This window comes from Platichthys flesus, chromosome 13 (assembly GCF_949316205.1).
Source record: "Platichthys flesus chromosome 13, fPlaFle2.1, whole genome shotgun sequence".
Lineage (NCBI taxonomy): Eukaryota > Metazoa > Chordata > Actinopteri > Pleuronectiformes > Pleuronectidae > Platichthys > Platichthys flesus.
The window spans coordinates 20,234,229-20,247,675 of record NC_084957.1 but is presented as its reverse complement, the minus strand read 5'-3'; the positions used below and the strand labels follow the sequence as shown (position 1 = coordinate 20,247,675).

Genomic DNA, 13,447 nt, shown 5'->3' with positions numbered 1-13,447 from the left:
CATTGGTGACTTTGACAAAAAACTTTATAACAGACAAGAAGAATCATATTGTGCCAAATGTAACATGGAAATAAAAACACAAAATAACAATTCCAAGTCAGTATTTCACCATAAAAACATTGCGGCGTCATTCAAGTCATAACATGCATACATGCAGACTTTTAACTGAAAAGTTTTTACAGACAACTGCTACATGAAGGGTGAAAGAAGGAATCCAACATGTCAGTGGATATGATTATAAACGGAAATATTAAACTAATTTCTAAAAAGTCACACAATGGATAGAGACAAGGGAGATGGATGTTTCATTAACTGTTTAGAGTTTTGAAGGAAATCATGCGGAAGAATTAAAACTGAACTGTATGGGTCGTCCTACATGAGAGAAGGAAACACGCTTGGTATTAAAGGAAAGTAGTGGATAGAAACAAAAAGAGGGATCATGGCTGTAACGTATTCTTAGTGTTATTATAAAGGATGGGTGAGGTAAAAAGGGGAAGTCATCAGGTAAAAATTATCCTTTAGTTACCTCACTGGCTATTTTGGTGGCATGTCTGACATGTATCATGGCAGGGGTGACCTCCAAGCCTGAGAGGTTCTTGCCCCTCATGTGCTCCTCAAAGTCCTTCCTATAGTCTTTCTATTGGCCGCAGACATGAGACATAGGACAGACAGAGCTCAGGTGAGCACATGCAAGCAGGGCCGGTTCACAATGCAGATACCTCCTCCTGGTTTACACCTTTCTGTGTCTGCAGTCTCTGATGTCAGTATTAGTGTGTCTGTGTGAATGTGTAGGAACTCTGATGTTGGGAGTCTGGAGTTTAACACTGGAGTAATGACAATCCAATCAGATGTATTACAATTCTATAATTACAATATCTACAATCTAGGCTACTTAGAAATTTGTTCAGGTGTTGCGAGAAACAATTACTTTACATGTGTCATACTTTAAATGAGAGAAATATTAATTTATTGGAAATTGTGATATTAAGTAAATTGAATATAAATTATATCACATGTATTATTCTGATATATACAGTATTAGAGAACAGCAATGTGCAAGGCATTGGGCAAAGCATTTTACACCTTCTTACAGTTTCTTACGCACACAATGTTAAAGCGACACTATGTAACATCTACTGAACAGTGCCCCCTGCAGCCACACCTGGTGGTTGATTATGTTGGGCTCTGTGTCCAAGCGATTAAGTGGATTTCATGAACGGCATGAAAATCATTGTAATTGTTTTTCCAAACTTCAGAACCATTCTGTGAGTCTAATATAAACAACAGCTTGACATCCAAAAAGATGAAGTACTTCAAAATACTTTCTAACAAGAGGTAGTACAATAAGGGTTAATTGTATTGGAGAGAGGCCTGAAATAGAAAGTAAACTGCATTTGAGGTTACTTGAAGCTCAGAGGTGAGAGACTGGGTGTTTACCTGGCTCTGCATGTGCTGGGACTCCTTAGCCGTCACATATGTGGGTGTCTCAAAGTCCAGCATAGGCTTACCCCTCTCCTTCTCATACTTCTCCTTATATTTCACCTGCAGCACAGATGTAATGTCAACAAACAGTTTGAAAGATGTTACACAGGTACATTATTTCATTTAGAAATGAACAGACAATTTGGAAGATGTTTGAGTTGTGTAATCTATCGGCAGCATCAAGTCTGCATACATTTTTGTCAGAGGGAAGAGAGAGAGAAGACAGTTGAAACTCGCAGCTGTGTTATTGGGGAAGGTGCAGTGTTTATTGGACGCCAGACATTGCACCACTTACGTTGCTCTGAAGTTCAGAAGCCTCCTTGTGATGAAGCTGTTCTGGTGTGTCAGCAATCATAAGGTAGTGACCCTTACTCTCCTCAAATTTCTTCTTGTAGCAGTACTATGGGGGAATTCCCATTCAAGTAGGACAGAACAGCTCAGTACAGCAAACAAGAGAAAGAGCGTCTGTCTGAAAGTTTACTCACATCCATTACAGTATATTTTATGGGAAACACTAGCTCTTAGCAATGTCAAAAATATATACTCACAAAATAATGAGTGGAAAATTAAAAATGGTGGTTAAAAATAGAATGAAATGAATTCAATTTATGGAGAAGGTTACATTTTTGGTTAAGTGATAATTAATAAACTAAAGGGAAACAAATTCACTTAAAGGAAAAAATGATGCTGAAAAGGTGAAATAGCAGAGGTAATAGATGGAGAAAGTATGGGAGGGTCAAAGGTCAAGGGTGAGAGGGCTGGGTAAGGATCACTACCAGATGAGGTCACAGAATAGCGTCGGTGTGGATGATGGAGCTTTAGTGCATGAGAGGGTCAATGAGCATGTGAAAGTATTAATGATGTCGAGGTGATGGAAACGCTGAGTTCAGACACATTTCAGTGAACGTGAACAGACTCCCAGCAGATTCCTGAGTGACAGTGTGAGATGGTTAGAGGGCGACGCTGCCTTACGGTGCTGGACAGTTTGCTGGTGCTCAGGTTGTGCTGCATGGACAGAGACTCGGCCATGTCAGTCACAGGCTTGTGGAGCTTCTTCAGGTCGCCCTTGTACTTCACCTGTGGACAATGATCACAACACATGCAAAAAATGATGTATGCTACTGTAATTCTATGTTGGAAATTTTGTTCAACTTGACCTGTTTGTTAATACTATTATTTGTTTTTATCACCTCTTAATCACTTTTTATTCTTTTTATTTCACCTATTGATGTATTTGTCATTAAAGCTTTTTAAATACAGTATTTGTATAGTTTCCTTGTTTCTTGGCTCCTAAGTCATTTGTGAACCACTAACCTGTATGAAAGGCTCTATACAAATAAAGATTGATTGATGTATATTTTTACAGTAGATCACTTTCATATATGTATTTGGTGAGATTGTGAATGAAGTGGTTTATCAGTGTGGATATTAATTCTTGCATCCTGAAAAAGGGATATAGTGGTATGGCAGATTCTAGTAATGGATGGATGGAATGATGCAGCTCAGAAGAAAACCTACCTCACTGGCCAGCGCGCTGGCATCCTTCAGAGTCTGGTAAATCTTACTGTCCTTCAGGTCATACTGCTGTTTCCTTCCCTTCATCTCCTTGTCAAACTTCTCCTTGTACTTCAACTAATAGGACAGGATATATATGTGTTAATACAGCTGGTTGATTTCAGGGAGACCTAAATCATCGGAAGATTTAAATAACTCCATCACACTGGAAACAACATAATGCTTTTTTTTGGTATAAAGTGTATAAAAAGGGATGAGTTAATTATATTGCATAGATTCTCTTTTTGTAAAAGCAGTGCAAACTATTTTCAATATTAACCCTCAACTTCAATTGTATCCCTCGTTATACAAGAAAAATGAAAAACTGCAGTCAAGGTTTGTATCTTGTAAAAAAATTATTCACTTGTCCATGCATCAATCTATTTATAATTATAGTGCTAATCAGTCCCAGAGGGCAAACAATCTCAAAGGGCATGTTCACATCTGCATTTGGGTTCCAGACTTGAGAAGAAAATCTAACATATTGTTGTACTTTATTCCAAGTTTTCAAATTGGTCTCTATGTCTAATCACAAACAACATAAGGTCATAATGTCTCCTTACATTGTCAATGCTGAAAACAAACCATCAGTTGTGGAGACGCCCTCAGATGCTGTTCTACGGTGGCCCTGTTCAGACCTTAAGTCGTGCATCTGTATATAACCTTTAAATGTATGAGTTCAGCTAAGATGGACTGTAGTTCACACCAGACATTAGAATTCATCTCAGTGAGTCTCAACTGATGATGTGTGAATGGATTTTCCAATTTGATTTGATTGCTTTTCAGATGCTGAATTTTTACCACAATTCTGTTCTTCAAGTATTTTAAGTGCATTTTCTTATGTTTAAAACCAACTTTTGATCCGACCACTCAAGATGCATTTTAATGTAGAGTGTGAACTGAGTCTAATATAACGTTTGTGAGGCACATAGAAACAAAACGGACTACATATATAAAGAAGTATATATGAAAGCGATAAGACTATGATTGTGGTTGTTTCAGGGTCGGGCTGGATTCTTCTTTGGAAAGAAAGATCAACCACTTTTAGAGACAAAGTCAGACAGGGCAAGATCCCTAAATATCATCTTAGAATGAAAAACAGCTAAATCTAGCACAAATAATAATTATTCCAAACGTCAAACAAACATTTCAGAAAGACCAATTTCTGAGTTACCCGGAAAAAAATTTGGAAAATTATTAAATGTTAAAATTCAACAAAAATAATTAGTGTACAGTATTGACACCAGTGGAACTAACGCAACAAAGCAATGCTTGCCTATGCTTAGTAAAGAGCCGGAGTGGGTTAGGTAAACAAAAAGCAGAGGTTGCACATGATGCCAAGCTGCACTAAAATTAACCAATCAGTCATTGAAGAGATGATACGAAGGGAGCAGAGAGAGAGAGCAGACACACACACATAGTAGCAGCCCATTAATTACAGGGCATGAACCTCCTTACATCACTAGTCACGGAACTCATTTTCTTAATGTGGCGCATCATGGGTGTATCATAGGAAGCGGCTCCATGGAGGGAGGTCTTGTCCTCCACCTACAAAGCGCAGTGAGATGGATGGATGAGAACATAGAACAAGACATTATGGAAGGAGAGAATGGAGGAGAGAGATGAGGAGTAAGGAGAGAAAAGTATATAAAGAGGAAGGAGGAGGACAGATGTAGAGATGGAGGTGGGACATGTACAATGACATGAGCAGTTAAACATGTAGATCTACTTTCATGGAGTGACAGATTAAGGCATGGATTATAAATGCATGATGGCAGAGGAAGCGTTATGAAAGAGCTGCTAGTTCTATCGTTAGCCCCCTAACACAACTGTCGTTAAGCATCTACCACAACATCGCTAATATGCAAATATTAGCACATGGAAGCTGATCTGACGTTGACACTGAGGCAGCTGGTGTTGAAAGGCTTCCACTGAAGGATTCCAGCTGCCATGTATGTGAAAACGACTGCAGTGAACCAGTGGGAAAGCTCTGTGACTGGCCCGTGGCTTCAACAGACAGATTTGGTTTGATGTACCTGGCTGTTCAGCTTGGACACCTCAGTGGCCAGAGCGATGTCTGGGCGGTGGGCCAGAGAACCTCCACGGCTTGCCTCCTTACGGGCCTTGTCACGGTAGCCAATCTGATGGAAACAAGGACAGTTTACTTCACAGATTTTGTCGTTAAAAGCTTTTTGGTGCCATTTTGTCATTACACATAAATTGTGGGAGATCAACAGTTTTCTTGATCATGTGGATGCAACACATTTCTCTTGCATTCCTCTCATTAAATTAAATTAAAATTAAACACATTAAAAGATGTATTCAATGCCAATGTGTGGTATATTTTTTTCTGCAAAACATTGCATATATGGCCAGACAGTTAATTTCCCCCTTTATTCCCCCTGTCAGTCTGTTCGTTTGACACGAAGAGGGCGTATACATATGATATTTCTTTCTTCGACTGCATCTACTTGACGTTTACCTCACTGATGAGTTTGGCAGCCTGGGTAGCCTTCCTTATGTCAGGACGGTCAACTACAGATGTGTAGTGGAGGTTGGCTTTGGCGGCCTTCTTGTAAGCAATCTGTGGCATTGAGCAGAAGAGCAGACAGAATACAGTTTATGCTATAAACTGACCAGCTCATCAAGAAGACATGAGACTATCCCAACCTATAGATTGTAGCTGTATATCAAATCTATAAAATGTTATTCATGACAACATTGTGGGGATGACTCACACTGCTCTGACTCTTGGCCACGTCGATGGCATGCTTGACATCGGGTGGAACGATCATGAGGTTATAAGCTGACTTGCCCTTATCCTTCTCATACTTTGCTTTATACAGTTTCTGAAAAGAGAGATTTGAAGTGTTAATATGGCAGAACAAAAATAATTCAGGATTATGACGATCATATTTCTGTGAAACACATGTGAGAAGGCTGTACCCCGCTGACAAGCTTGTTGATCTCCTTGCTGTGGGCTGTGTCACGAGTCTCAGGCAGAGTAGTAAACAAGCCTGACTGCATGTCCTTCTTACTGGCCTCCTTGTATTTGCTCTGAGGAAGGAAATAAAGATCTCAACATGTTTTGTTGTAGATATAATAACAGGTGCTAAAGTGTCATATTGTAATGGCCAAAGATTTACTCAATAACAGATCTTTTTTTTTTACCTCTGATGCCAGACTTCGCACAGACTTGGCATGCAGAATTTGAGGAGTGTCGCTGACAGGCATGTAATGGCCCTTCGCCTGCTCATACTTCTCTTTGTATTTCACCTGTTAGGCAGAAATTTAAACATTATTAGTTTACAACATTTGAAAACAATATTCTCTGTGCCTTGTAGTAATTACATTTCATTGTATAGTTGCTGATAAAGAAGAGGGAAACTTACACCACTGGACATCTCATTATTTCTCTTGCACAGGACGGCTAACTTGTCGTCAACTATAGGAATCACACAGCCCTTGAGCATCTCTTTGTCATACTTGTACTCAACCTGTGGGTGAAACAACGAGAGAAATTCAGAAAAACCCTGTTGCAGGTTGTGTACTTGATGTAAAAATGAAGGACACATAAACAAAAGGCAACAACTCACGTCACTCTGTTGCATGGAGTTCTTGGCATTATTGAGGAAGTCAGGTCTGTCCGTTGTCCAAATCCATTGGTTCTTGGTGGCTTCATACTTTTTCTTGTAGTCCAGCTAGTAATTAACACAATAGTACATATTTTGTCATTACTTTCAGAGTTTAACTTTACTCAATAACCAACAGAAACAGAACTTTCCAAACACCATCACTTACATTGCTGCAGTTCTTGTAAGCCTCCCGGGCAGCACGAATCTCATGAGCATCGGGGGCGATGTTGATCTGAGCCTTACTCCTCTCGTACACCTCTTTATATTTCAACTGCAAGATGAATGAAAAACCACACCGTCAAACACAAAAACATGTTTCATATTTTTGGATGGAACCTTTTGGAGTGGGACTTACATTGCTAGTGATCTCCTTGACCTTCTTCATGTGCGTCTGGTGTGGAGTGTCGAAAGGCAAGGTGTATCCCTTAGCCTTGGTCTTGTTGTATTCCATCCTGTAGATGATCTGAGGAGTAATAATCACAACAAAATAAGATTAGCAATTGAAAAATAAATGAAGACATATTTCTGGTATAAAAGAAACACCAAAACTTACATCACTGATCTTCTTGCTGCGTTTGTGAGCCTCATACTCGGGTGTCTCCAGAACGGAGGTGAACTTGTCCTTGGCACGTTCATACTGCTCCCTGTATCTCCACTGATGGAGGAGGAGGAGGACATGGGAACACAAAAGAAGTTATTATCTCTCATAATCAATTTGCTGCTGTGATAATTGAATTAATGTGTTATACTTATAATTTGTGCTAAAGTAAATAAACTAAACTTAAACTATGCCAGAAAAGGGGGTGAATGAATCTGTGAAGATATGCTGAAATAAGCATCAAAAGTCCTCCTTAAAGTCAATTCAGATTAGGACACTGTAATAATTTCTTTCTTTTATTATGTACTAAAGCTGGGGTATAAACAAATTTTATCCTACAGTTTCTCATTTAGTCGCCAAGATTTTCTTCAACAGTTCTCTGACAGTATAAAAGTCTTAAAAATGTAATCATTTCAACGCAATGTATCATATAACCTGATTGAATAATAGCAATGTATCTGATGAGTGCCATGCATATGTTGATGTACAAAAAACATGCTTTATGAAACATGCAAAAACACAAAATGAGTTATTATCCAGGTGAACATACAGACAAGGACACGTGTTACCAAAACTTCAGTCATGAAATTCTGCAGTGCCCACGTAGCTCATGATGACCAGATCATCTTACACTCCAGCTCACTGAATGGCTGATGAATAGAGGGGCTTCTACAAATATCATTCATATGATTTAGTCAAGAGAGGACAGTAAAATGAATTTGGAACCTTAACAGTGTTAGATAAGAAATTGTGGAAATTAGTGGATTATCTACATAAAAAGTTGAAATTAAAAATCTAGCCATAGGTTTAATCAAATAGCTAAAATTAAAACATATATAAAATAGGCATAGATCCATTTTATCAAATTTATCAAATCAGCCAAAGCTGCTTTTTACTGAATAACTGATTACATGTTTTTTTTTGCAATAAAGCAACTTCTGCACAAAATTGTATTGATATGAGTTTAAAGTTTGATAATCAATGTAACATGAAGATAAATGAATAGGTGATGGATGGATAAAGCATGAAAGATAATAAGGGTGGAAGTTTAGGAATTAAAGTGATATGAATGGAGGGAAGCTGTTTCTACAGTGTATTTCTAAAAGCAGCTGAGTGGAACAAAGTTATATCAAATATAACTTGATCTACACAGTGATTCTGCCTGTTTGTGGACAGAGAGCAGAATCACCATTGTTCTGTGCCTGTTTACCTTACTGCCCATAGTGGACTGATAAAGGGCTGTGAGGATGTCAGGGCGGTGGAACTCAGTGCAGCCGCCCCTGAGGAGTTCCTTTGCTCTGGATTTATACCTTGCCTGTCCACACAAACAACACATACACACACACAGCATGCCATAGTTAAGGACAGGTTTAAAAAAACAGCAGTAACACTGGGAGGACTGGAGAAGTATTCCGGTGATCCAAGTGTGACGAAGGAGCAGTTGGGTCCTCCTCTGTGCCATCAGAGATTCAAGATTTACAATTTAATATATAACTGAATGAGTTATGATGCATCTTTCTGATCGCACAGATGAAGGAGGAGCTGTAATTTGAGTGCCACTATTTACAATAACCTGTGAGGGTTGAAAAGATAGAGAGAACAAGCAGAAACGGATTCATGTAGGGAGAAGGGAGAGAAGTTTATCCTATTATCACATCCATGCGACGATGACCACCAGAGGCAGATCTCTCGACAACCTCATGCACAAGTGTCATAGGTCTGGATTGGTCTGGAGGTTGCAGCGGAGGAGGCAGGCCGGTTGTACCACACGACCAGGGCGTTTACCTGGCTGAACTTCCTGTTCTCCCTGGCCAGCTGGTATCTAGGATCATCTGTAGTAATGGTGAACCTACCCCTGGCCTTCTCATAATTAGCTCTGTAGGCTCTCTGCTCAGAGAGTCAGATGATAGTTAGACAAGCATTCGGTGAACAACTTGAACAGTCATGTGATGAAACTTCTCCAGGGAACAAAGGAAGGTTAGAACAAGTTGACATGAAGAAAAATTGACACATTTTAAGCAGTTGATAACATTATCACACATAATAAGTTCAGGTCATAAGCATTACAAGAAATTATCCAATAATACTATGAATTCACTTTTACCTCCAAGCTGAGTCCAAAAGAGATGCACAGAGACAGAGAAATATCAACAATGATTAATGCATCTATTTTTAGCAAATGTGATACAACTAAATAATTATAACATTTATTCTATGAAAATTATTTTCAATAGAAAGAATGAAAGGACTCACATTGTTAATGAGAACTGATGCGTTCTTGGCAGCCTCGAAGAACGGTGTGTCGCTGCTGTACTTGAAGTTGCCTTTGTTCTTCTCATAGGAGGCTTTGTACAGTCTCTGTTACCAAGAAATGAAACTCCATTAAATCTCTTTACACATAAGAAGTACACTGACATAAAGTACGATTACAAAAGTAGTATCTGGCATTTTCTCATGTGACACTTTATTAACTTAAAGAGATTCTTTACCTCACTGTACAATGTCTTGTTCCTCTCAGCCTGCAGCAGTTCAGGTGTGTCCCACACGAAGCAGCCAATACCTTTCAGCCACTCCAGGTCCTCCTTGTACTTGACCTATAAAAAGATATCAGAAGGTATTTTATTTAGAAATGCACAGATCATGAGAATATGATAATTTGCCCTTCTACCTTCCGCGGGTAAATATTTAAACAGCATTCTCAGTACTTACGCTGCTGACGTTATCATTGGCGATTTTGCTGTAGAAGAACTCAGGACGGTCGGGGATGGACTTCCATGTTCCCAGAGAGTTAATGTACTTCTCCCTGTATTTAACCTGACGTAAAGAGATTGAGAGATAGACAGTAAGAAGGGTGCAAGTGCTCAAATCAAAATTATATTAAAACTTTTTGTCAACGTTGTCTGAATATTAAGGTACATAGACGTTCATAACAAATGATCAGCCAGCTACTTTCTAATTGCTGACCTCACTGATGTCATCAGTGACTCTACGGTGGTAGGTGATGTCCAAAGCGTCTTTGACTGTGCGGTAGTGGCCCTTGGAAAGCTCAAAGGTCTCTTTGTAGCGAAGCTGAACACAGGGAGAACAAGTCAGATATTCATCAAACACAAATGCATTTGTTTTTATAGCATCACCTCTCTATCAGTCATTGATCAATTTTGTACAGATTTTTAGGGGTAGCAGTTTGTAGGGCAACAATGTATGAAACAATTGGTGGCAAAAAGTCACTATTAACTAAGACATTCTTTACTCACTTAGTCAAATGGAGAATAAAGGTTTAATTTTAAGCTTCTTGGTAACTGCTCTGACCAGTTATCATCCAATTTCTATTTTCAGTCTAAACTTCAAAAAGCAAAAATAATTATATCATCAATATACAAAATGTATACTCACATCGCTGGACTGGAGGTAGGCTTTCTTGGCACGAATCAACATAGGCGTGTCCGCGATGGCAGTGTATCTGTACTTCATCTTCTCATACTGCTCTTTGTACTTGTTCTAAGGGAAGAAACAATGCATGTTTCACATCAGAAATTTGTTTTACAATGCAGATGGATAATTCAAGGTACAACAGCCCACTGCTTTGCAGCAAGGAAGAGGAGGTATGAGGAAGACTTACATCACTGCAGACCACTTTCATTTTTCTAGCATGGCCCATGTTTACAGTTTCACTTTCTTGAGTAAAGTGAGCTCTCTCCTTAGCGGCCAGATCTGTGTACTTGAACTGCAAAGAAACCAGACAAAAGGAATAATTAGATTTTCAGGAAAAGAGCATGAATGTATGTTTAAAAAAAACAAACAAAACATTTTGTTGCGATGCAGTATCTGAACTTGCCTTGTTGGTCAGCTGCTGGGCCCATTTGGCTCTCTTGATGTCAAGAGATTCTAAAGGAGTGGTGACCTTTGCCATCTCCTCCCTGCTATGGGCTTTGTAGATCAGCTGAATATTGAGAAGACCAAAAAGTGAGGTTAGTTAGTAATGCCTGACAATTTCAATCTATTAATTTAAAGTGATGATATGTGTTCTGGAAAACAACCCACGTTGCTCATGTGGGACTTGAGCTCATTCACACGCTTGTACTCTGGAGTTTCGAGGACAACAGAGAAGTTGGCAAGGTTCTTCTTGGCATCCACTGGATAGTCCACCTTTTAGAAATGAAAAACAGGCCACATAACTTGTTGCCACTGTAAAAAGTACAATATGATAGCATAATCATGAATATATAAGGTTAATGATATAATGAAATATTCAAAAGGAGATACATACCCTTAATTTTGTGATGTTGCGGACGTGCACCATCTCTGGGGTGTTGTACAAGAAGCAGCCAACGCCTCTGAGCCACATCAGATCCTCTTTGTATTTCAGCTAGAGGCACAAAATGATTTCAACACACAGTTCCTGACATGTTAATTTAGTTAATGTCTCTGTCAAACCTAGGGCGCTACTCATCATACCTCACTGGTGATTTCATTGACGTGGGCGCAGTGCAACAGCTGAGGTGTAATGGCCAAATTGATATGCTGGCCACGGGTGTTGTAGTATTTCTCTCTGTAGCACAGCTAGGATGAGAAGTGAACAAAAATGTGGCATTAATACAACATACAATTCAACACTATGAAGCTACATAAATAAAAAGATGAGCATAAATTATGTGAATATGATTCCGTACTTCGCTGAGGTTCTGTTGGTTCATCTTGACTTGTTTGATATCAGGGGTGTGGTAGGTTGTGTGGATCTTGTCCTTTTTCTTCTGGTACTCTTCACGATACAGACGCTGTGGATGAGAAGAAGGCAGAGTGTGAGCTTGTTTCATCCACTTAATGTGTCAAAGGGTAGCAGTGTTAATCTCCACCAGCACAGTTTGTTGTCTTACATCATTGACGATCCTATGAGCTTTCCTTGCGTTGACAAAGTTGACCCCCTCTGGATTAAGAGTGTAGGACTTCGCCTTCATCATCTCATAGGCTTCCTTGTACTTCACCTACAGAAATAAAAGCAAGAGTATGTTATCAGAACATTAAGTGCCCTACTTTATCAATAGAATTTATGTCCAGAAAAAAATCTCAATGTGATTTCAAAGTGAAATACTTACATTGCTGGTTACGGTGCTGTTCAGCTTAACCTGCTTGATGATCGGCGTGTCGTGGGGCAGGGAGTAACCAGTCGGCATAGAGGTCTTGTTGGCCTCTTTGTACTGGTTCTAAGTGAAGCAATGGGTATTACGGAATGAATTTAAATACATTAGACACATACTGAAACCCCAGAGGGGAAATCCTAAAGGTAAAACCTTTTAGGAATAATCTATTGGTTAAACTCACTTCCTATTTGCTAGCTAAAGTGGTGCATTACGTTAATTTACTGCAAATTTCTTCATGTGAAATATGTGCATTGTATTGTAAGGTCCAAACAATTTCCCAGAATGAAATGAAAAATGCTCTACAGGCTCTAAAAATAAGTGAATGCTAAGTACACCTGTTATCTCTCTAAAATCTCAAATCATTGCTCACTAAAGCATAAACAGTAGCATGTGTTTTGGCATTGTGCTGCGTATATACAGAAAATATTTGAACAGTGTACACATTGTCCATATTTGATGGTAAAACCTAAACAGGTAAACTGGGGGCTATATTATAATTTTCACTTACTTCACTCTGGTTGTAGTTTGCCAGACGTGCTCTTTCTGTGTCCATGGTAACAGCAGGAGCAGTGTTTGTTCCCTTGATATTGGCATTGTAGTCATAGCGGTAGTGCAGCTGGAAAGAAGAAAAATGTATTAGATGTGAGGTCATTAGTTTGTGTTTTAAAATTGAATATCGATAGTCAAGATCGTTTGGAAAATGTATTGTCACTTACATCACTCAGGTTCTGAGCATTCTGCTTGGCCGTCTCATACACAGGTGTATCTGTCACCACTGAGTATTCCTTGAAAGCCTCAACGCCTTTAGCTTTGTACTTGTTCTGGAAGAGAAGTACAAGGACATTTCGATGAGCATGGACTCTAAATAAAAACTTACCATAAAAAGATGACTGAAAATGATGAATGAGTATGTTGAGTGGACTAACCACACTCTGTAGATCACCAGCATGCTTGACACGAAGGATCTCTGGCGTATCCCAGGCATAGCAGCCGATACCCCTCAGCCAGTTGAGATCATCCTTGTAGAAGATCTGGAAAAA

At 39.1% G+C, this 13,447-nt stretch overlaps 1 protein-coding gene across 24 annotated transcripts in view; it reads right to left on the bottom strand.

The window, feature by feature from the left end:
- The window catches only part of neb (nebulin), a 56,496-nt gene that overhangs the window by 10,612 nt on the left and 32,437 nt on the right, over nucleotides 1–13,447 (bottom strand). For 15 of the 24 annotated variants that reach the window (XM_062401989.1, XM_062401994.1, XM_062401992.1 and 12 more), the window contains 33 exons: nucleotides 13,334–13,438; nucleotides 13,124–13,228; nucleotides 12,916–13,023; nucleotides 12,363–12,470; nucleotides 12,144–12,251; nucleotides 11,940–12,044; nucleotides 11,725–11,829; nucleotides 11,537–11,635; nucleotides 11,311–11,415; nucleotides 11,105–11,209; nucleotides 10,889–10,993; nucleotides 10,663–10,767; nucleotides 10,234–10,338; nucleotides 9,979–10,083; nucleotides 9,759–9,863; nucleotides 9,523–9,627; nucleotides 8,480–8,584; nucleotides 7,225–7,326; nucleotides 7,027–7,134; nucleotides 6,838–6,942; nucleotides 6,633–6,737; nucleotides 6,429–6,533; nucleotides 6,208–6,312; nucleotides 5,983–6,093; nucleotides 5,775–5,885; nucleotides 5,519–5,620; nucleotides 5,073–5,177; nucleotides 4,495–4,584; nucleotides 3,001–3,114; nucleotides 2,455–2,559; nucleotides 1,778–1,882; nucleotides 1,438–1,542; nucleotides 527–637 (listed from right to left, as the gene is read on the bottom strand). In XM_062401989.1, the coding sequence (XP_062257973.1) occupies nucleotides 527–637; nucleotides 1,438–1,542; nucleotides 1,778–1,882; nucleotides 2,455–2,559; nucleotides 3,001–3,114; nucleotides 4,495–4,584; nucleotides 5,073–5,177; nucleotides 5,519–5,620; nucleotides 5,775–5,885; nucleotides 5,983–6,093; nucleotides 6,208–6,312; nucleotides 6,429–6,533; nucleotides 6,633–6,737; nucleotides 6,838–6,942; nucleotides 7,027–7,134; nucleotides 7,225–7,326; nucleotides 8,480–8,584; nucleotides 9,523–9,627; nucleotides 9,759–9,863; nucleotides 9,979–10,083; nucleotides 10,234–10,338; nucleotides 10,663–10,767; nucleotides 10,889–10,993; nucleotides 11,105–11,209; nucleotides 11,311–11,415; nucleotides 11,537–11,635; nucleotides 11,725–11,829; nucleotides 11,940–12,044; nucleotides 12,144–12,251; nucleotides 12,363–12,470; nucleotides 12,916–13,023; nucleotides 13,124–13,228; nucleotides 13,334–13,438 (3,477 nt within the window). Of the gene's footprint in view, nucleotides 1–526; nucleotides 638–1,437; nucleotides 1,543–1,777; nucleotides 1,883–2,454; nucleotides 2,560–3,000; nucleotides 3,115–4,494; nucleotides 4,585–5,072; nucleotides 5,178–5,518; nucleotides 5,621–5,774; nucleotides 5,886–5,982; nucleotides 6,094–6,207; nucleotides 6,313–6,428; nucleotides 6,534–6,632; nucleotides 6,738–6,837; nucleotides 6,943–7,026; nucleotides 7,135–7,224; nucleotides 7,327–8,479; nucleotides 8,585–9,054; nucleotides 9,157–9,522; nucleotides 9,628–9,758; nucleotides 9,864–9,978; nucleotides 10,084–10,233; nucleotides 10,339–10,662; nucleotides 10,768–10,888; nucleotides 10,994–11,104; nucleotides 11,210–11,310; nucleotides 11,416–11,536; nucleotides 11,636–11,724; nucleotides 11,830–11,939; nucleotides 12,045–12,143; nucleotides 12,252–12,362; nucleotides 12,471–12,915; nucleotides 13,024–13,123; nucleotides 13,229–13,333; nucleotides 13,439–13,447 lie in introns of all 24 variants that reach the window. The other 9 variants (XM_062401997.1, XM_062402006.1, XM_062402001.1 and 6 more) reach the window with 6 other exon arrangements.